The sequence below is a fragment of the Squalius cephalus genome, assembly GCF_949319135.1.
Source record: "Squalius cephalus genome assembly, chromosome: 14".
NCBI lineage: Eukaryota > Metazoa > Chordata > Actinopteri > Cypriniformes > Leuciscidae > Squalius > Squalius cephalus.
In genome coordinates this window covers 2,369,691-2,392,665 of record NC_137135.1, presented here as the reverse complement: position 1 = coordinate 2,392,665, position 22,975 = coordinate 2,369,691, and the positions used below count along the sequence as shown (strand labels likewise).

The 22,975-nt window shown below is 42.0% G+C and overlaps 1 protein-coding gene across 3 annotated transcripts; it reads left to right on the top strand.

Annotated features, from left to right (window-relative positions):
- The first annotated feature begins 1,954 nt into the window (after positions 1-1,954).
- limch1b (LIM and calponin homology domains 1b) lies at positions 1,955-16,338 on the top strand. Of its 3 annotated transcripts, none has more exons than XM_079893047.1 (9): positions 1,955-2,084; positions 4,172-4,339; positions 4,415-4,497; positions 8,419-8,492; positions 10,309-10,387; positions 10,628-10,711; positions 11,019-11,127; positions 14,267-14,369; positions 14,551-16,338. In XM_079893047.1, the coding sequence occupies exons 3-9, from the start codon at positions 4,487-4,489 to the stop codon at positions 14,574-14,576; spliced, it is 486 nt and encodes a 161-aa protein (XP_079749173.1). In that variant the 5' UTR covers positions 1,955-2,084; positions 4,172-4,339; positions 4,415-4,486; the 3' UTR covers positions 14,577-16,338. The 3 variants fall into 3 exon arrangements, with proteins under 3 accessions (XP_079749173.1, XP_079749171.1, XP_079749172.1); XM_079893045.1 differs by having other exon boundaries at positions 8,416-8,492; XM_079893046.1 differs by having other exon boundaries at positions 4,412-4,497; positions 8,416-8,492.
- Positions 16,339-22,975: the final 6,637 nt, after the last annotated feature.

Sequence of the window (22,975 nt, the reverse complement as noted above, 5' to 3'; positions counted from 1 at the left end):
CAGTGTAATGAAAGTAGATGGGGACCAAGAACAGCCATGGTCACCATTCACTTTCATTACAAAGATAAATTAAACTACTAGATAACTCGTTTAGTGCCTTTATAAGACAGAATGAATGAATGTTAATTTAACAACACTCTGATCATAAGCAGCAAAACACAAAGCAAAACTAAAACCCAGCATGATACACGAGTCACTGCTTAAGATAAAGACACCCCTGCGTGTGTGAGAGAGAGAGTGTGTGTGCGTGTGTGCGTTTGTGTGTGTGTACAGGGGGAATGATTGCCTGTTTGAGAAAATAGCTTTTCACTGCAGATGTCAAGATATTTAAACGCACAATCACACAGATATTTACTGCTTAGAATGTTGTTGTTGTTGTTTTTTTTTAAATAGAGATTATTTTTTTTTATTAAAAACAAATTAAAATAAAAAAATCAAAGACTTGGAATTGATTGTGCCTTTAAAATGTTGTCTTTTGGCTGCCTAATGGATTTTCAAAATCCCAAGCACTTTGCCTTAACCTTGTTTACTCTATACCAATGTAAAAGAGCTTAATAATGATATAAAGAAGACATGGCTATTAAAGGTACAATATGTATGAATTTTGTATCAAAATATCCAAAAACCACTTGCACAGAGTTATATATTTCTTTCAATTGTGTTCTTACATTATCCTAAATGTTTCCAAGAATGTGTAAATTCAGAGAAATTCACAATTTTAAATAATGGCTCGTCCATGTTCACTTGTCGCCTGTCAGTGACGTAATATCCGCGTTATCCCTGGTTTCCTCTCGTACTGCCATAGTAACCATGGCGACAGACGTGGACAACTGCGTTACGTCTAGCGGCGCGCTCACGCTGTTGTTGTTTCGTTCAAACATTATGGATCATGGCAAGCAGACTTTGGGACAAAAGGAGAACTAAAACGAGGATTAATATCAGCGTGGTGTTTTCGAGATGCCGAGAGCTAGCGTCCGCAACCAACTTCGACTCGACAGAGTCTTTGGTCTTTATAGACCTTATGCGCCAGAGAAACGAGGACGACACCATCTTTAGAATATTGTCTTTTAACTTCCGTTTTGTGGTCGCTCTGTATATTTCTATGGCATTGCTGTCCAGGAGTAATTAGCTTTTGAAGTGGATTTACTTAATGTAAAGTTAACGAAAGTTATCATGAGGACTGTAATGTTTAAAGCGATGACTAAACAAATGTCAGTCGACCGGGAAGATTTTAAAACAATCCGTTCATTAATAAACACGCAAAATCGCTGTGAAAATACAGACCGGAAGTCAAAAGACAATGAGCGCAGCGCTGAAAAGGGGCGGGGCTACATAAGGTCTATTAGACAGGTGAGCAAATGTACATAAACCGAATCAATGTTATATAGCTCAACATGATGAAATGTTAGAATATGATCAGTGTGTTATTCTAATGTTGATCTCGCTCACTGCTAGTCTCATACAGACAAACTAACACAGAGAATAACATTATAACTTTCAACACACTCAAATGCAGTTTAGTTTGATAGTGTAGAGCAAGTGAAACAGCGCTGCGTTCCCTCACAAGTTTCATTCGTCTGATAAACTGCCCAGTGAGAGTATTATTCAGCACTAGCGGGTAAGTTAGTTCAGTAGAATGAAATGTTCTTTATTCCTTTATATCCGCGGGACTCGCGTGTGGTGCTGAGATCTGTCTCTCATTAGCACTCGCACCCTACTTCATTCCACAGTCATGTTAAAAACATTATTGTATTCACTCATCCATAAACAATATTAGATCCTGACGCATGATGACAGGATCCATGATTCCGCTTATCACTGTGTCATCAACCTACGCCTTTGTTATTGTAAGAGGTTAGCGACCCCTAGCGGCGAAAATAATTACATATTGTAGCTTTAAAGAGCCATTTGGAGTTTCAAGTGTTAGAGGGTCTCCTAAAGGCATTTGTATATTCTGCATTAATGGATGAAATGCATGTGTGTGATGACAGGAGAAATATCGGCGTGAACAGGAGAAGTTGAAGCAGGAATGGGAGCAGGCGCAGAAGGAAGTGGAAGAGGAGGAGAGGCGCTACCATGAGGAGGTGAAGTTTCTCTCTTAACAGGTCTTGAAGTTTGCACATCTCCCACTGGCTGACATAGTGACAATATTTACTACCATTCAAAATGTAACCGATAGCACTGACGGCACTGTAATATTTGCATACTGAATTGATATTGGTTTTCTTCCTTACTTTTTTCACATACTTAAAGGGCACCTATTATGCTTTCTCAGATATGACCTTTCATGCAGTGTGTCATAGAGCTTTTTGTGAATATAAAAGGTCTGTAAAGTTTTAAAGATAAAAGTTCAGATAAATAAAGTTATTGCCTCCCAAAAGAAAAAAATTATTCTGAACTGTCTGAAACGAGTCGTCAGTAATTCCAGCCTCACTTCCTACTAGTGATGCGCCAATCAGATACTCCGTATTGTTCATCTGACCAATCAGAGCAGAGTAGACCAATCACAACAGACTGGGCCATCTGACCAATCAGAGCAGAGTAGACCACTCACAACAGACTGGGTCATCTGACCAATCAGAGCGGAGTAGACCAATCACAACAGATTGGGTCATCTGACCAATCAGAGCAGAGTAGACCAATCACAACAGACTGGGTCATCTGACCAATCAGAGCAGAGTAGACCAATCACAACAGACTGGGTCATCTGACCAATCAGAGCAGAGTAGACCAATCACAACAGACTGGGTCATCTGACCAATCAGAGCAGAGTAGACCAATCACAACAGACTGAGTCATTGACCAATCAGAGCAGAGTAGACCAATCACAACAGACTGGGCCATCTGACCAATCAGAGCAGAGTAGACCAATCACAACAGACTGGGTCATCTGACCAATCAGAGCAGAGTACACCAATCACAACAGACTGGGTCATCTGACCAATCAGAGCAGAGTAGACCAATCACAACAGACTGGGTCATCTGACCAATCAGAGCAGAGTAGACCAATCACAACAGACTGAGCCATCTGACCAATCAGAGCAGAGTAGACCAATCACAACAGACTGGGTCATCTGACCAATCAGAGCAGAGTAGACCAATCACAACAGACTGGGTCATCTGACCAATCAGAGCAGAGTAGACCAATCACAACAGACTGGGTCATCTGACCAATCAGAGCAGAGTAGACCAATCACAACAGACTGGGTCATCTGACCAATCAGAGCAGAGTAGACCTATCACAGCAGACTGGGCCATCTGACCAATCAGAGCAGAGTAGACCAATCACAACAGACTGAGCCATCTGACCAATCAGAGCAGAGTAGACCAATCACAACAGACTGGGTCATCTGACCAATCAGAGCAGAGTAGACCAATCACAACAGACTGGGTCATCTGACCAATCAGAGCAGAGTAGACCAATCACAACAGACTGAGCCATCTGACCAATCAGAGCAGAGTAGACCAATCACAACAGACTGGGTCATCTGACCAATCAGAGCAGAGTAGACCAATCACAACAGACTGGGTCATCTGACCAATCAGAGCAGAGTAGACCAATCACAACAGACTGGGTCATCTGACCAATCAGAGCAGAGTAGACCAATCACAACAGACTGAGCCATCTGACCAATCAGAGCAGAGTAGACCAATCACAACAGACTGGGTCATCTGACCAATCAGAGCAGAGTAGACCAATCACAACAGACTGGGTCATCTGACCAATCAGAGCAGAGTAGACCAATCACAACAGACTGAGCCATCTGACCAATCAGAGCAGAGTAGACCAATCACAACAGACTGGGTCATCTGACCAATCAGAGCAGAGTAGACCAATCACAACAGACTGGGTCATCTGACCAATCAGAGCAGAGTAGACCAATCACAACAGACTGGGTCATCTGACCAATCAGAGCAGAGTAGACCACTCACAACAGACTGGGTCATCTGACCAATCAGAGCAGAGTAGACCAATCACAACAGACTGGGTCATCTGACCAATCAGAGCAGAGTAGACCAATACATGAATCTGAGATCCTCAAACAGTGTGAAAGGTGGTAAATTGTTGTAAGATACTTACAGATCATCACACCACAGAAACGTGAAAAGTTTTGCTACTTGTTTGCTCATAGAAGCTTTGCCACTGATTGTGTTTGTGTGGTCGATACAGGAGAGGAAGATTCTGGAGGAGACCGTGACCCCGTTGACCCCTGTGACCCCGCTGACCCCTCTGACCCCTCACTCACCGACGGCACCGGCAGTCCTTCCCAAAACACAAAACACTTTGCACTTGCAGCCCGAGCGGGAACACAGGCTGGGAACAGTGGAGAACCAGACGGTGAGACTTCAATGAATGACGTTAAATGAAGGCACTGAGGCACTAGACGACACTGACTGTGTTCTCCTCCAGCAGAGCTCTGAGAACTGCAGACAAAGGGAAAACGGCATCGCTGAAGCAGCGCAGACACACACACAGAGTTTACAGATGACAGTAAGGTCTGGGACAACAACTCCAGCAGTCGACTAGAAGGAAAAGTTCACCCAAAAATTTTAATTCTGCCATTACTTTCAAGCTGTTACTTTTTTCTACACAGCAAAATCCCCAGAGTTAAAGGGGTGGTGTAATGCCCTTTTCACAAGATGTAAAATAAGTCTCTGATGTCCCCAGAGTGTGTATGTGAAGTTTTAGCTCAAAATACCCCACAGATATTCTTATACAGTGAGGAAAATAAGTATTTGAACACCTGCTATTTTGCAAGTTCTCCCACTTGGAAATCATGGAGGGGTCTGAAATTGTCATCGTAGGTGCATGTCCACTGTGAGAGACATAATCTAAAAAAAAAATCCAGAAATCACAATATATGATTTTTTAACTATTTATTTGTGTGATACAGCTGCAAATAAGTATTTGAACACCTGTCTATCAGCTAGAATTCTGACCTTCAAAGACCTGTTAGTCTGCCTTTAAAATGTCCACCTCCACTCCATTTATTATCCTAAATTAGATGCACCTGTTTGAGGTCGTTAGCTGCATAAAGACACCTGTCCACCCCATACGATCAGTAAGAATCCAACTACTAACATGGCCAAGACCAAAGAGCTGCCCAAAGACACTAGAGACAAAATTGTACACCTCCACAAGGCTGGAAAGGGCTACGGGGAAATTTCCAAGCAGCTTGGTGAAAAAAGGTCCACTGTTGGAGCAATCATTAGAAAATGGAAGAAGCTAAACATGACTGTCAATCTCCCTCGGACTGGGGCTCCATGAGCTCCAAGATCTCACCTCGTGGGGTCTCAATGATCCTAAGAAAGGTGAGAAATCAGCCCAGAACTACACGGGAGGAGCTGGTCAATGACCTGAAAAGAGCTGGGACCACCGTTTCCAAGGTTACTGTTGGTAATACACTAAGACGTCATGGTTTGAAATCATGCATGGCACGGAAGGTTCCCCTGCTTAAACCAGCACATGTCAAAGCCCGTCTTAAGTTTGCCAATGACCATTTGGATGATCCAGAGGAGTCATGGGAGAAAGTCATGTGGTCAGATGAGACCAAAATAGAACTTTTTGGTCATAATTCCACTAAACGTGTTTGGAGGAAGAAGAATGATGAGTACCATCCCAAGTAAAGCCCTGCATTTCAGCCCGAGCCCGACGGGCCCCGACTTTTTTATGCCCCTAGGGCCGGGCTTCGGGCCAATTTTCACGTCATAGTTCACATGCGGGCCGGGCCTGCATGTGAACTATGACGTGAAAATAGTAAAAAAAATAAATAAAAAACGGGCTCGGGTCGGACTCGGGCTGATAATTCTGATGAGCTGTCGGACACGGGTCGGGCTAGGGCCTGAGCGTCTCGGGCCAGGGCCGGGCTCGGGCCTAGATTTGAGGCCCGTGCAGGGCTCTAATCCCAAGAACACCATCCCTACTGTGAAGCATGGGGGTGGTAGCATCATGCTTTGGGGGTGTTTTTCTGCACATGGGACAGGGCGACTGCACTGTATTAAGGAGAGGATGACCGGGGCCATGTATTGCGAGATTTTGGGGAACAACCTCCTTCCCTCAGTTAGAGCATTGAAGATGGGTCGAGGCTGGGTCTTCCAACATGACAATGACCCGAAGCACACAGCCAGGATAACCAAGGAGTGGCTCTGTAAGAAGCATATCAAGGTTCTGGCGTGGCCTAGCCAGTTTCCAGACCTAAACCCAATAGAGACTCTTTGGAGGGAGCTCAAACTCCGTGTTTCTCAGCGACAGCCCAGAAACCTGACTGATCTAGAGAAGATCTGTGTGGAGGAGTGGGCCAAAATCCCTCCTGCAGTGTGTGCAAACCTGGTGAAAAACTACAGGAAACGTTTGACCTCTGTAATTGCAAACAAAGGCTACTGTACCAAATATTAACATTGATTTTCTCAGGTGTTCAAATACTTATTTGCAGCTGTATCATACAAATAAATAGTTAAAAAATCATACATTGTGATTTCTGGATATTTTTTTTTTTAGATTATGTCTCTCACAGTGGACATGCACCTACGATGACAATTTCAGACCCCTCCATGATTTCTAAGTGGGAGAACTTGCAAAATAGCAGGGTGTTCAAATACTTATTTTCCTCACTGTATAGCATGTTAAAATTGTCACTTTTTGAGGATGAGCAAAAACGCACCGTTTTTGTGTGTGTTCCTTTAAATGCAAATTAGCTGCTGCTCTCAGCACAGGGGGCGGAGCTTCAAGAGCTCCTGTCCTTTTACCTCACACAGACATGCACTGGAAATGTCAATGTTTATGTTCAAACCGGAGTCAGACAATGATGGAGAGACACAAGAAGAAGTGACAACATGTAGAAGCAACAGGACGTTTCTGAATGGTTAGTTGATGAATTTATGAAGCTGATGTGTAGTTATCCTCTAGTCATTGATTAGCATATTCTGTCATGATAATCTATAAATCTTGTTCCCGGGGGCGGGGTTTTATGTAAATTATAGGGTTAGTGATGTCACTAACCCGGGAGGAAGCTCGTGTAGTCTCTACCAGCCGTTTGTTGTAGTCCTTAAAAAATGATTTCTTTAAGAGCAAATCTCTCCCTTTGCTTTGAACTTTGAGCATTGTAACTTTGCAGATGTTGTTTATGCTCAAACAGCAACATTACACACTAACTAAAGTTAGAAAAGTCAAATCATAATCAACCACCCCTTTAAATTAACTCTGCTCAGAGTACATATGGTTCCACTCTAAAGAGTGTTAAAGTAACTCTGAATCAGAGTTAATGATAATTAAGTGATCGATTAAGTGATGATTGAGCATTAGTGATGAACACCTGCTGTTAACAAGCAGAATCACTGAAGCAAAGAGAAACAACAAGAACAGAAAAAGAGAAACACAAGAACTACAACTGACTTCAACCACAGCCTTAGATTACATCAACTGAAGATAAAAGAAGACATTACATCTGTGAAGATCTCAGCAGAGGAGGATTAAACAACTCCACAAACAGCATTACCAGCTTCACTTATTAATAACCAGACTGACTTTATTTCTGCCATTCATCTGCAGAAGTTCTTATTGAGAATTAACAGCTTTAGATATTGATGTTTTATTGAAAATGTTTGGTTTCAGTTTGCCGCAAGCGCACCGCCGGTCATGTGACAAGAACCAACCAATCAGCTTCACCCTTTCAGTAACAACATTGAAAGCTCAGTCAACATGAAGGATGGGGTTCACCCAAACATTACAGGGTTTTTTCTCTTCTCCGTAAATAAATCTTGTAGCAGAGCGACAGCAAGAGTTTTTCGGTGGTGGAAATCCATTACAGAAACTTCCTCGCCGCTGTTCATGGTTGCATAGCAACGACAGACGCCACGGGAGCGCAAGTGTTTGGAAAGGAGGAGACAGAAGCGTACCTTAAACGCGATATGTGAACGGCCCCTAAAAGTGAAACTCTTCCTGAGTCTCTCCGTAAGGCTGCACTCGCTACTGGTTATTTCTGGGATTCTGGATGAGTGAGATTGGCCTGTTTTGTTATTGCCGGAGTTTCTGAAGCTTGTGTAAAGACTCCGCCCTCTTCTGAACGGAGGCGGAGCTAAAGCTCATTTGCATTTAAAGGGACACACACAAAATCTGAGCCTTATTGCTCACACCCAAAAAAGGGGCAAATTTGACAAGCTATAATAAATGAGCTATACGAAATTTCACAGACACATTCTGGGGACACCAGAGATTTATATTACATTTTGTGCAAAGGGGCATAATATGTAACCTTTAATGGAAAAGAGCCACATGAAGAGTTTGTGTTGCATGGAAAAATAACAGTATATGGGTTTGGAACAACATGAAGAATTTTTGAGTGAACTTAAACATTTTAAACCTTTTTCAAACTCATCATTATAACTAAAGATCTTGTTTTCTGTATGTTTCCACAGCAGTTCTCCTCAGCCAGGCTGTGTGTCGGTGGGTCCGAGAGGACGAGGACGAGGGGAGCCACTGCAGTCTCTTCAGGGTGAGTCTCGTCTCGCTGAGGACTCGTTTAGAAAGCCTCAATGATGACACTCTGAGGGGGACACAATGTCTTTTCTTTTTTTTTTAAATGGGAGGAAATTTCACAGTAAAATGTGGATAACATATTTTTAGTTATTAAATTAGTTGTTTAAAATATCTTACTACAGTGCAAGTTTAAAGCAGAACTTGGTAACTTTTTTAACTTAATAAAACTGTCTAGAAATCATTTGGATGGTTAAACAACCTGTTCTGGTGATATTGGTGACTTTCCCCGCTCCCCCCAGCATTCCCAGGCGGAAAACCAACCTTGCAAGATAGAAATTGGAAGTCTCGTGAGAAGCGAGAACGAGAACGAGCGCGAAACACGAATTGCTTTACGGCAATTCGACATAAACACACATGCATGTATGATGTATTACCCACCTCGGTAGACATAGCTCCACACGATACAGTTGGCTTGCTCCGATCATAACAAACGCACATGAGCAGCAATAGAGAGGGGGAGGAGGCTGCCGCAAGTGAGTTTTTTACGACCGTGTTGTGAAATATACACCCCACAGCTGTAGGGGGAGCTCGTGGGGAAAACATGCGACAACAAAAGGGAAAATCAGCGAAGAAGTGACTAGAGTTCGCTAGAGTTGCCGAGTTCTGCTTTAATATCAACATTTTGAGTCTGTAGATTTGTAGTCCAAGTTTCTGTCTATTCTGGTTGAAGTACACAGTTTGACATTTGCATGTTGCTAAACTAGCAAAACTAATATGCAAAATAACAATACTTGTTCCATCCGTTCATTTTAATATGCATTAAATATGCATTTGATATGCATTTTTTATGGGTACATTAATAAATGTGAATCGAATAGAACTATTTCCATCTTGGATTATTTTGTTCACTGAGCTTGTGTCAGTGCATAATGGGATTACTTTCTCAGTTAAGGAATTGAGCCAAAATAAGATCTTAACTGGCTGGAAAAGGCTTTGTGTCGAGAGTGTGCCTGCGATTACTTCAGATGCCATCTAGATAGACGACTAACTAGGTTTTCTAAAAGAACAGTAACTGAATCTGTGTTAATCTTTCAAATAAATGATCAATTTCACTGAATCCTCTGGTGGTCTTTGGTCATTTTATGTTTTGACATTTTGAAAATGTACTACTTTATCTGAATTGTCTGAAACTTGGTGACTTTTGTGGCACTTGCTATATGAACAAAAAAAATCATGAACATGATTCAAAACAGCTAAATATTTTAAACAATAGTCTGCCATTGAAAATAAAGAGCAATTTTGCGGAGTACAATCTACAATTGGGCTACAGGAGTCATTGATAATATGTAAACATACAGTACATTTCCAAATGCAATACACAGCCCTGTATGTATATTAATATAGAGCTATACAGGCATCTAGTGGTGACATCATGATATTACATGAGATTTCCTTTATTTCTCCCATCAAATGTCTTCAATCAGCCTTCCATGCAGTGGATTTTAAATACCTTTGCTCTATTTTTAACCTAATTGAAATTAGGAGGAGGGGGGAGGGGGTAGTATTCTTTGAAAATAATATAAAATGTTTTTTTATTCAGTTTTTTATAGACCTAAATTCTGCTTAATTTAGAGGTGAACATTGTCGCCTACCATAAAATATTAAATATTTAACATTAATTTAAGAAAAAAATAATCAGCGGTCAAAACAGGCTGAAGACAATAAGCGCAACACCACAAGAGTCACAATGATCCTCATCCAGTTGAGGCTGCAGTGTGTTATGAACACGGTTTGTTTCTTTACTTGTCTATGGTTTGTTTGATATTTTACAGATACACCACTGGGCAATAGAGAGCAGAATGAGACCTGGAGCAAGAATACATCACAACCAAAACCTGGTGGACGCAAGAGGTGTGTGTGAGTGAGTGAGTGTGTCTGAATGTATGTGTGTGTTTGTGTGTCCATTATGTGTTCTTTCATTGATTTATATATTCATACACAAGCTGCAATGTGTGCTTTAAAGTTTAAATGATTTTATTTTTGTGATTTTTGTTGAATTCATCCTCATGGCTGAAGCGTTGTGATTCCAAGCGTGTGAGTGTGTGTGTGTGAGATGAGGGCTGAACACTGCATGTGACTCTTCATCCTCAGGTTTGACTCTATAGAGAACATTGGGCCAAATCCATCATCCTCACCTTCATTCACAGACACACAAACACCTCCATCACCAAACAGGTACAGCACAGTTTCTCTGACCTGAGCAAAATACACACGAGTCAAATGATCACTTGTTTCTCCCCAGCCCAGATCAGATGTGACTGTAAGTGAAATCATTAATTGTATAATATGATCATATCAACAATATAGAAAGGCCCATTCTGCTCTGCAAATATCAGCATTGATAAACCCATTTAAGTCGACCACTAGTTTTGATGCTGCCATCTTTGGTTACTGACAACAGTCCTGTTTTTATTGAATGACTTTAGATTATAAGTTTGCTCTTGTTGTTTGTGTGTGTGTGTGTGTGTGTGTGTGTGTGTAGGTCTGTCAGTGGGAAGAAACTGTGTTCAAGTTGTGGTCACCCACTTGGCAAAGGTGCCGCCATGATCATAGAGACTCTCAGCCTTTACTTCCACATTCAGTGCTTTAAGGTATGAGTACGTAAAACAACTGGAAAAGTACAGATGCAAGTATATTGTTATCACACCAACAACGATAACTATAACTATAAAGTTTTAATAGTTGTTCTAACTCTGAGAGAATAGTAGAGTCCACAGCACAGATGTAACGATAACGACACTGGAATCACTTTCAGAATGATGGTTTTCCAGCTAATGAACGGAAAGTTTTTCCAGGTGGACCATCAGGATTTCTGGCTCATTTTAGACGTTTGGCTTTCCATCTAGTTTTACAGTTATGATCAGCTGTATGAGGTTATGAATGATACTGTCGGCCAGTGGTGGCTGCAATAACACTATTCAAATAGAAAGAGGAATCAAGGTTGTGTAAAACATTGTTGTTCTTTCTCTGCTTTATTTAGTATCAATAGAACTTACACTACAGCTTAAAAGTTTTGGGTCAGAAAGATTTCTTGAGGTTTTTGAAAGTTTCTTATTCTCATCAAAGCTGCATTAATTTGATAAAAAATACAGTAAAAAAACAGTGACATATTATTCCAATGTAAAACAGCAGTTCCCTTTCAGTCGGTCACTCCTTTGTTATCGGAGGAGACCGACAGAAATGGGATCTTCACAGAGAGACCAATTTACTTCGAGTGTAACTAAACAAGCCAATGTTCATTGGCATGCGATAATTACGCCATATAATGAGCAGCAGGTGCAACGCATCTTTGCATTTCGCTTCAGAGCCGAGCACGCTGATGTTCTGCTCTTTTTCGAGCGTTCTTTCTGGGAAGAAGACCTCTCACCGTTTTGGTGTCACGGCGCACTACAGCGGAGATTGCGTCAGAGCAAAAACAGCTGTTTTCACAGCTCTGAGCATTGGTTTCGGTTTGAGTGCCCCAGCAGGCTGCACTATTTTCCCGCTGTTGGCCGCGGACATCCCCCTGTGCGCTTCAGCACTATAAAGAACAGTTTTCCCTAAAAGAGCTAACACCCGTGTGTTTCTGGATGCGATGGCTATTTGGCTCTGGTTGATGATCGTTGTCTCTCGTGTTTGGGCATTCAGAACGCTGAGGCAGCTTTCGTGGATGCATCATGTTCTCACTGTGGGAACATGACCATCACGGTACTGCGATCGAGACTCGAATACCTCAAATGAGATACAGTCCCTTTGTCTATTCCCCTACTTCGGCTAATAGCATTGGTGATCTGAGGGTTACAGTGTTGGCTTCCCCGCCGAGACCACCTCCTCGGGCCCAACACTCACACCGAAAGCAGCAGGCCCTTCACAAGCTCCCGTTCAAGATGCAAACACAGAAACACATTTTTGAATGCATCCGTCCCCGAGATTGGTTTGCAGCGATCGTCCTGTCCAGTCGGTGTTGAACTGCTTAAACTCGTTAAAACGAAGAATAGCGGCCCCAATGAAACATTTTCAGAGGCTCCTGGGGCATATGCATCCGCAGCCACAGTAATGCCGCTCGGGTTGCTTCATATGAGGCCGCTTCAGCTCTGGCTTTATGGCCGGGTCCTGAGATGGGCTTGGCAGAGGGGCACGTACCGGGTGCCCAAACCTTCAGCCCGTGGTCGGACCCTTCATTTCTACAGGCAGGTTTTCCCCTAGAACAAGTGTCCAGGCATGCTGTGGTCTTCACGGATGCCTCCAACACCGGCTGGGGGCGACGTAAAACGGGCATGTAGTCTCGGGTCTGTGGACGGGGCCCCAGCTGCATTCGCATGTTAACTGCCTTGAGTTGCTAGCAGTACAACTTGAACTCAGCTGCTTGAAGGTGCCGCTTTGTGGCAAACATGTACTGGTCCACACGGACAGCACTGCGACTGTAGTGTACATCAACCGACAAGGTGGTCTACGTTCCCGCCGCGTGTTGCAACTCGCCCGCCATCTCCTCCTATGGAGTCAGAAGCATCTGAGGTCGCTTTGTGCCATTCACATCCCAGGCGTGCTCAATCGTGCAGCCGACGAGTTCTCGCGACAGCCTACGCTTCCAGGTAGATCCGTTTGCTTCCCCGGACACGTCGCATTGCAAGTTGTTCTTCTCCCTGACTGACGGAACCCTCGGCACAGATGCACTGGCACACAGCTGGCCCTGGGGCCTCTGCAAGTACGTTTAACCCAGTGAGCCTTCTTGCACAGACCCTCCCTTGTTCAAAGTCAGGGAGGATGAGGAGCAGGTCCTGCTAGTTGCGCCCTATTGGCCCAACCAGACCTGGTTTCTCAAACCTCATGCTCCTCGCAACAGCCCGTCCCTGGCCCATTCCTGCATCCAGACCGCTGGAAACTCTATGTCTGGTCCCTGGACGGGACGTGGAGGTTCTAGGTGACCTACCTACACCCCTCTACGAGGCGTCTCTATGCGTTGAAGTGGAACCTGTTCGTTGAGTGGTGAGTCCCACCGGGAAGACCCCAGAAGATGCCCGATCAGTGTTGTGCTTTCCTTCCTGCAAGATGGGTTGGAGCGAAGGCTGTCTACCTCCACCCTCAAAGTGAGTGTCGCCGCTATTGCCACGCATCATTATGCAGTTGAAGGTAAGTCGTTGAGAAAGCATGACCTGATCGTCAGGTTGCTTAGGGGAGCGAGGAGACTGAATCCGCCTCGTCCTCCCTCTATACCCTCTTGTAACTTGTTTCTGGTGCTCAGCGCACTGCAGAGACCTCCCTTCGATCCTGCGACCCCGGCCCGGATATGTGCCCAAGGTTCCTACCACGCCATTCAGATAGTGAACCTGCAACCGCTACCTTCAGAGGAGGCAGACCCAGCCCTGGCTTTTCTCTGTCCTGTCCGCTTCTTGCGGTTCTACGTGGACAGAACGCAAAGCTTTAGGACCTCAGACCAGCTCTTCGTCTGTTACTCAGACCAGTAGAAGGGAAAGGCTGTCTCCAAGCAGAGGTTGGCCCACTGGATAGTGGATGCTATTGACTTGGCATACCAATTCCAAGACATGCCTTGCCCGTTCAGGTCGCGAGCACACTCAACTAGAAGTGCTATTTCCTCCTGGGCGCTGGCTCAAGGTGCCTCGCTGACAGACATTTGTAGAGCTGCTGAAAATAACAGATTGCTGGATGGAGCAGGTTGAAGCAATGAGAACATTTTCTTTACAGTGTTTGTGTGTGTTTTCATCCTCTGAAGTGTTTTTCTCTCTCTGTCAGTGTGGGATCTGTAAGGGCCAGCTGGGCGACACCAGCACAGGAACAGATGTGCGGATCAGGAACGGTCTGCTCAACTGCCATCAGTGCTATATCCGCTCCCGCTGTGAGTTACACACACTCGCTTCACTCTTTCTCTCTATCCATTCTGACATTCCTTCAGTGCAGCAGATGAGGAAAAGTCAGGACATATGCTCAAATACATGATAAATGTATGATGTATTGAATTCAGAGTTCAGATCATTGTTAATGTCTCATTATCTTTTTGTCTTCCTCTTGTCTTTTAGCTGCTGGTCAGCCCACCACCCTATGAACTCATTGATTGTAGGAGCAAAATAAATCTACCCATAATTCTCTCGGCCACAATCTTCACGTTTGTGAATACAAGCACATTTAAAATCAAACCACTTCAACTTCTTCAAGTCCAACACGGCTGCAGTGAAAACCACGCTTCTGGCTGAACTGACAGTGTTTTAGCTGAAAAGTGCGTTCTCTTGATGACATGTGGACGACTGGAGTCACCTATAGATCATTAACACTAATGAGGAATTCCTGCTATGACTCCACTTCGCTTTAAATTTGTCTGAATCCATTCATCCTCATGCTGCAAACGCATCTAGTTTTAAAATGTTTCTTACATCAGAGTATTCTATTAAATCTGGCTTGATTTGCTCTTCAACTACAGCTGAACATTCAGAGTGATGGCTTTTTAATAGTTATTTTTCTGTGTGGATTAAAACACCAAAATCTGTCCAAACTATCACGAGAATTCCTGTCTGCAAGTTATATTGTCTTCATTTTCAAAACATAACATGTTAGCATTCATAGTGCCTCGTGATAAAAGAAAGCCTGTAATCATGGGAACACAGTCACTGTAATCATTCTATGAACTATATGGAGGAAATTATGTATTTTTATACATAAAAAGTAAATTTGAGCTGATAAAAATGCAAATGCATGTGAACTGACTGCTGGTTAAGACAACAGACATATTCATACATTGATGCTTTGGGAAGTTGTGCCTTAGGAGAGATGCGACGTCTACGAGAAAGTGTTTGATGCAAAGACTGTTTCTACGCTCATATGAAAAATGGAATATATTTTTGCTCATTTATGATCTTATGGATCATGTTGCACCTTGCTCTTTGAAATAATGGAGTGTTTGCCTAAATATCTCAGTTTTGCCCTTTTCACAGCACATTGTACATCTTTTTTTCCTAGCAATAGTATTATGCAAAATTTAAATGTATGGCCAAAACTACAATACTTTTCTGATTCCCCCCCTTAAATCCAAAATGTGTTTTGGCTATAAAGAGACCTAAACCTGGTTTTGGAAAAACTCACATAAATATGTATATAAAATAACTATCTTATTTTAGTTTAATTTTGAAGATGATTGAATTGAACACATGGCAAAGCAATACAAATATAAAATGTTCATGAGCTGCTCATCATAACACACTCATTGGCTAATGTAACGTGTTTTATACAGAGCCTCTAAAGGGACACAGGGATGAAAAAATATGAGATGGGAGGAAACATAATGTTAATGCTTTTTCATTCTCTTGCAAATGTTTGCATTGCCCCAAGAAACTTTTGAGTTTTGGGGAACGCAAACATTTGCAAGAGAACGCAGAGGCATTTAAATATACATGTCCCTTTAGTGGCTCCGTAGTTTTATGCCTACCAATGTTAGCACATTCATAATGTGTACCTGAACAGAAGGGTGAAAGGAAGGCTTTTATGATTGTGGAAAACAGTTTGACCACGTTGGCTGTTTAATCTTCTGTCATGATTTATTTAGCCCGCGTTTCTGTGCTTCGGGTCTGGTCATGTATTTTATGTTTATTTCATCATAACTTTAGATTGACACAGGGCCGAGGCGTTTGCCAGGCAAGTTATATGTTGTTTAGGAGGGAAATAGTTACCTTGGAAAATATATATTACATCTAAGGTATATTTATTGTGTTATTCAAATCCCAAATCTATACTATCCAAAAATAGATTAATTTGATGTTCAAATGCAACGGCTTTACAATATACTGTATGTTTATAAATAAAATGTTAAAAAATTGAATCGTCTATATTTCTTCGTTTCTACAGCATGAAATGTTTTGAATCAGATTGTAATAATGGTTAAAATAATGCGTAATGTATCAATATAATGCAATTTCACCCCGTGCAAAAGAAAACAGGATCAAACTGGCTGAAGTGCTTGATTTGAAGATTGGTCTCATGGCAGTATTCGAGTTGTTATTTTAATGTAATTATATAAAAAATATATTGTTTATGCATCTAATGTAATCAAGCTGTACATACTTTCTGTGAAAAAGGCTTTTCCTACCATCAGAGCAATTCAAGTGAAGTTCGCAGTAAATGTTCTCATTTTACCACCTACTGCATACAACTACATACTTCTCATTATTCCACTTCGTACATTTACATATAGCAACCTGCAAACTCTCATAGATTGTAAAAATATATTAAATAACAGTATGTTTTAAGTCAAAGTTCCTAATGACACCATTTTTTCTTTCTTAAAAAGAGTTTCAAGCAACTACTGTTAAATTCATATACTGAACATTTTGTAAATGACTAGTATTTGCAATATTATTTCTTGTTGCAGGTCCTCTTTTTTTTTTTTTTTTTTTTTTTTTTTTTTTACTGTTGAGAAATCTGTTATGCTCAACACTTCCTTAATTTGACCACACTTTCTCAATCAGTGGTCATCTCTGGCTGTCCAGACTGTTGAGCAGTAATTCATGACTTAAGTTACTGCACGTCATTATTGGTTAAAGAGGTTGTTGGTTCTTGTTATAGTTCTGTTATGTTAAATTATGACTGTGTGATGAAGACATTTCCAACATTATTTTTGTGGCAAAAGTATGCATCTCATATTCTCAGTATGGGATGAACTAGTACTGTGGTTACTTAGCATTGGATAGCTTATTTTTTTTTTTTTTTTGAAAGTTTGAGCTTTTATATTTTTATATTTTTTGAACCCATTTATATTTTAATAAATTATCAAAAATGATACTGTAGTAGCATGCAAATTAAGTATCTGGAAAAAGAAATGCTGGGAATTACTGGAAAATGTAAGGATTATTTTGTTAAATTGTTGTGATGGTTAATTGAATACTGTGCTCTTTGATATTTATCTGGGTGGATGAGAAAAGATCTTGATGGCCTCCAGCTTTTGCTCCCCTTATGGCAACGTATGTCCCTTTATCACCAGACTAAACCTGAATAATTTACACAGATATAGTCAATGAACAGCAGGTATCAAAACAGACATCGGAATACAGAGATTCATATTTCACTGAAAAAGAAAATGATCTGTTATCAAAAGACAGTGGTCATGGAACAGAAATGAAGAAAAAAAAAGGACTAGGGATCTTAACTTACATTTACTAACTTAAATAGTTAAAATGGTGTACAAATTCAGACTTTATGGCTATATTATTAAATTGTTGTTTACTGACATGAACATCAACAGTAGGAGGAATGAAACTGCTGTTTGTCTTATGCAGGATCTGTCCTCTTATCTGCCTCCTGAACACAAACTTTAGGTTACTTACATAAACCAGGTTCTCTGATAAAATGAATGAGATATCTCACTATGGGAACCTCCTCAGGCGTTATGAATCCAAGCTCCAATAAGCTTTAGCAAAAGGAGCTTTAAATCAATACTGTCTTTAGGCTCAAAAGGAGGCTGAGACAAAGTGTTCAGACCCACAGACAAATCTCACTGTGAAATCACAAATCAGTGGCTTTGAAACCCAGTTCATACAGTATGCCTTCCACCTCTCATAAACCTTTGTACGAGTGGGTCTTGGCCAATAGAATTAGTGACAATCCCCATAAGTTTCTGCAGAAAACGTATGCCGAAGAGATCTACGACAGCTCAACCGAATCGCTCCCACAAATGGCTCACCTCCTGGGATGGAGACTCTGATCTCCATACAGAGGATTCTCACTGGACAGGGGAGCCATCCCAGCATTCATTATTCCTGAGATATGCATTGCCCATAATTAATGAAAACACAATCAGTTTGCACAAAATGTTTCAGTGCCAGAAACACAACAGTTCTAGGAAGTTTGTGTTCTGAAGCGAGACGGGACATTTCCCCTTCGCTATTCTGCCCTCGTACACTGCACCCCAACATGTGAGCAACGATTCCGACTTCACCACTTTCCTCAGAGAAACCTAAGCATAGTCCTTGATTCGAGGAATGAGCGAATCAATCACTTTTGCGGTTGAGGTGGTGCTGCGGATGCAAATGCTGCACTGCTGTCCAGTGTTGAAACTCTCAAATTCACAACAGTTCCAATGTAATGACAGAGACAGTTGAAGCCATCAGCACCAGATGACATAAACATAGTCTGAATGGGACCTTTCTCCCTTTCTGAAAAAAGGATAGACAGCCATGAATTGACCTGATGCATTCCTCTGACAGAAACACTTGATACAGGTCTGAGTTTAGTCTGAGACCAAAGTATATTATCTCCTGTCTGGGTACCAGCAGCTTTTAGTCTTCTTTATTATGAAGCCTAAGCTCTCCTAAATGAGACACTAGAACTTTTGTATTCATCTTCATTTGCTGCTGTGACTGAGTGCAGAGGAGCAATCAAAATAAGCTGATACTTTGAGAGCCGCAATTCTCAGTGTTAGGGCTGCTTCAGCACTTGAAAGCCAAAAAGAACAGTCAAAAATGTGTAGGCTGTGCCTTGATAGGTAAGCCTGAGGAAGTTCCTGTGTGATGGCTAGATGCCTATGTGAAAATATACATCTTTCAAATCTACCAACATAAACCAGTCTCTGGGACATAACCCCTTTAATGAGCAATAGACTTTCTGGGGAGGCAGGTTTCAAAAGCTTTTATCCTTTTTTGCGCAGGTGACACTGTAACACTCCACTTGGAGCATGAGGAAATTATACAAATTAATGAGGGCTTTCCTCTCAATGATTGATTAATGATTGAATAAGTATCAATGAAACCATAATTAGCAGCAAAAAACTACTAATGGAGGGACGAGGCGCAGCTGAAGGCAGAGAAGTCCATGGCATAGGCAGAGTGACGACTGACCAAGGTGGAGCCGGAAGGTGCAGAGGGAGCGAGGAGACAAGGTGGAGCAGACTGGTTGATGGGCCAAGGTGGAGTAATGGGCTCTGTGGCCAAAGTGAAGCTGGAGAATGGAAAGCCAGAGGCAAATCTAAGCAGCAGAGTGGAGCCGCAAAATGAGGAGCCGAAGGCCTGAAAGCAGCCAGCGGAGGCAGGGCCAGGCAACAGGATGGCTTTGGAAGAGGAGGCGGGAGAAGGAGGCTTGGTGGGACCATCAGCAACGAAGGAGACTTGTAACTGGACAAAACCATCAGCGATGAAAGAGACTTGGAGTTTGGTGAAACCATCAGCCAGGGGAGACTTTGGGGAATGATACCATTTATCAAACCATGTATAGGGCCCTGGCACAGCTCAGCCTCAGCAGCGGGAGTATGGGAAGGGCTTCATTCCATGCTGTCGTACTCCCCTATGATTCTGGAATAATTATCCAAAACAGCCGGCACAAAGCATATGCTATAGATAACTAAAAGCAAGCAAGAGAAAAGTTGCTGCTGCTGCCTCTTCCAGAATGCTGGTATGCCGGCTCTATTTCTAGTAAAAAAAAAAACCAGACCTTCTTTCTGCATTGTCACACGACCTCACGAAGTTCCGAGTGGAGTATCGTGAGAATTGAATTACAGATAAAGAACAGAACATACACATTAAGGCAAACATAGATATGAAAATGATAACAACAAAGGCTAGTAGATAAGTATATATAAGCAGATAACTCCCATCTGCTATAAACATTATCTCCGCTTATGTGGCCACACTAGAACACACTAGAACACTCGTGATTAGGGGTGGAACGGTACACAGAAGTCACGGTTCGGTTCATACCTGGGTTCAGACATCACGGTTCGGTACGAGTTCGGTACAATGGAGGGAAAAGCAAAACAAAAATGCAGAAGGCTTGTGCATGTCTCAGGCTGTACCACCAAAGGAAAATAAATTACTTAAGCCTTGTATTTTTTAAATAAGTTTTATTAATAAAGTAAAGGCATAGAACCAGTTTATTTGTGAATGAAGGTTTATACCTGAATGAATTGAAATTAATTGAAAATTAATTTGCTACATTTCAGATTAGCCTCTTCTCAGGCTTACCTATTTGTTTTCCTTAAAATTTTAATTAACAGTAACTTAAACACTTTGCAGTTTGAATGATGTCCTGTATAAACAAAATGACTGAGTATGTTTTTATGTTTCCACTGTTCGATCACGCCCGCGCCTCACACACACACACACACACACACACAAATATAAGTAAACACATTGCGAGTTTTCGATCGCGCCCGGGCCCCCCCCCCTCCCTCCCTCCCTCCCTCTCTCTCTCTCTCTCTCTCTCTCTCTCTCTCTCTCTCTCTCTCTCTCTCTCTCTCTCACACACACACACACACACACACACACACAAATATAAGTAAACACTTTGCGGACTTTTCGATCACGCCCGGGCCCCCCCGTATACCGTGTATACTCCGTGTAAATTTATGCACCGAACCGTGACGCCCATACCGTTTCGGTTCAATACGAATACATGTACCGTTCCACCCCTACTGGTGATGCATATTTGTAACAGCAGCCCTGAACAGGGCTTTTGGTTCCACTGGGGCATCAAGAAAATCATCCATCTCCCTTTTTTGACAATCCTGACAGTCCCAGCCACAGAGTTCTTCCCCCACCACAGCCAAGCCCATTCTCTGGCCTCAGCTCTGGACTGCTCCTCTGGATGACTGTAGGTTGATATCCACAATGACACAGATCTCTCCCCAGCATCAGTCCGACTCCCCATCTGCTCCACGATCACTGCACTGCTGCATGAGGTCCGCTTCTGGAGCGCTTTAGTGGACCACATTCTCCTGCAGAGTGAAAGTGTGGGTGAACCGGGCGTAAGGCATAAAGTCTCCTCGTGGAGACAGCTCTATAGTTTAAAATGGTCTCAACAACATTGGTTGAGAGACCAGACTTCAGGAAACCCACAGCTTCTTTATCACCTGTGACAGAAGGTCCCTTGCCTCACTGCTGAGTGGTTCTTGTTTGTAGCTCCGTATAGTTTTGTTTTGAATCTCAATTTTATTATTCCCTGCCATTTATATTGCTAAATATAACTTACTCATCAATATATATCTGGTATTGTCTAATATTGCCTATAACATTAATCTGACGTCGCTAGCTTTTAATCTAAATCACTGTTGCTAGCATGTTAACATTTCGCTAGCCTGTTAACCTGCCATCCGTGCTTACCTTTTAATGAGTCAAACAACTGTGGTGAGTTGGATCAGTCAACAAACACGGTGAGTCATGTCATCTTCTCCTGTTATTGTCACTTGCACTGCCTGCCACATGTTCAGTATAGCCTTCTCTGTCAGCGATAAGGGTTTCATATGTGTTAATTTCATAAAGGGAAATAGTCAGCCTGACAGAGAAGATTTCAGAACTATAGACATGCATCCAAACTTTAATCAAACCAAGGGCTATCATCATTGACTATCATTATTGTACTATCTTGAAAAAGTTTAATTTTTACAATTTTAATAATTTTGTATTTTACACTGATGTATGCATGATGTACAAAACTCTTTGTGTCTTCAAATTCTGTCTTCATATACTCACCCTCATGTTGTTTCAAACCTGTATGTATTTCTTTCTTCTGCTGAACAGAAAGGAAGATATTTAGAAGAATGTCAGTAACCAGGCAGTTTCTGGTGTCATTGACTTCCATAGTAGGAAAAATATATACTATGGAAGTCAATGGGACCCAGAAACTCTCTGGTTACTGACATTCTTCTAAATATCTTCCTTTCTGTTCAGCAGAAGAAAGAAATACATACAGGTTTGAAACAACATGAATTCTGTTTTATATACTGATTTTGTAAATATTACATTCCTGGACATATGTATTGTGATGTTTTATGTGGTGTATATGTAATAGTGTATTGTTATTTTTTTACCTGCCCAGGCACAGCAGATCTAAATTAGCTGTTAGCTAACTCTGGTGCAATAACTCTTAATTGTGCATTGTCCCTGTAAAAATAAACCATAAACAGTAAAGTAAATTGAAGATAGTAAGAATGCACATGGTCTAGATCAGACTACTGCACGCGGGCGGGTACCCGCGAGTATTCATCGGGCGACTCGCTAATATTTGATGCAACAGATGGCATAATGTGTGCGGTGCGGCTTTGGGTCGGACGCGCAGTAGGCACGGGCGGACTGCGGGTCCAATAGCCAAGACTATTTCAGCTCAATTCGGTACATTTGACAGCTGCTTTCAAATGGTCTCGTGCTTATTTGTGTTCACGCTCTGTCTGAAGACCTGAAGACCGTTAAAGGCTTCAATTTACAGCGCTGAACGTTGTAGCCAACTGCGCTGCATCTGATTGAATGCTATAGCAATTATAGTAAAGGGAGCTCGCTTTTTGAATTTAATTTAGCTATTAACAATTTGAATAAAAGTTTTAGCCTATTTTTCGTGCTGCTACAAAGAGGACCAGCGGCCAGGTAAACACTGCTGAGTTTCAGAAGAGACAACTGCAAAATAATATTGTCAGGATACAGACCAGGAGACAGAGGTAAGTGAATCCAAACACAGCTTTATTTAAGGTGACAAAAG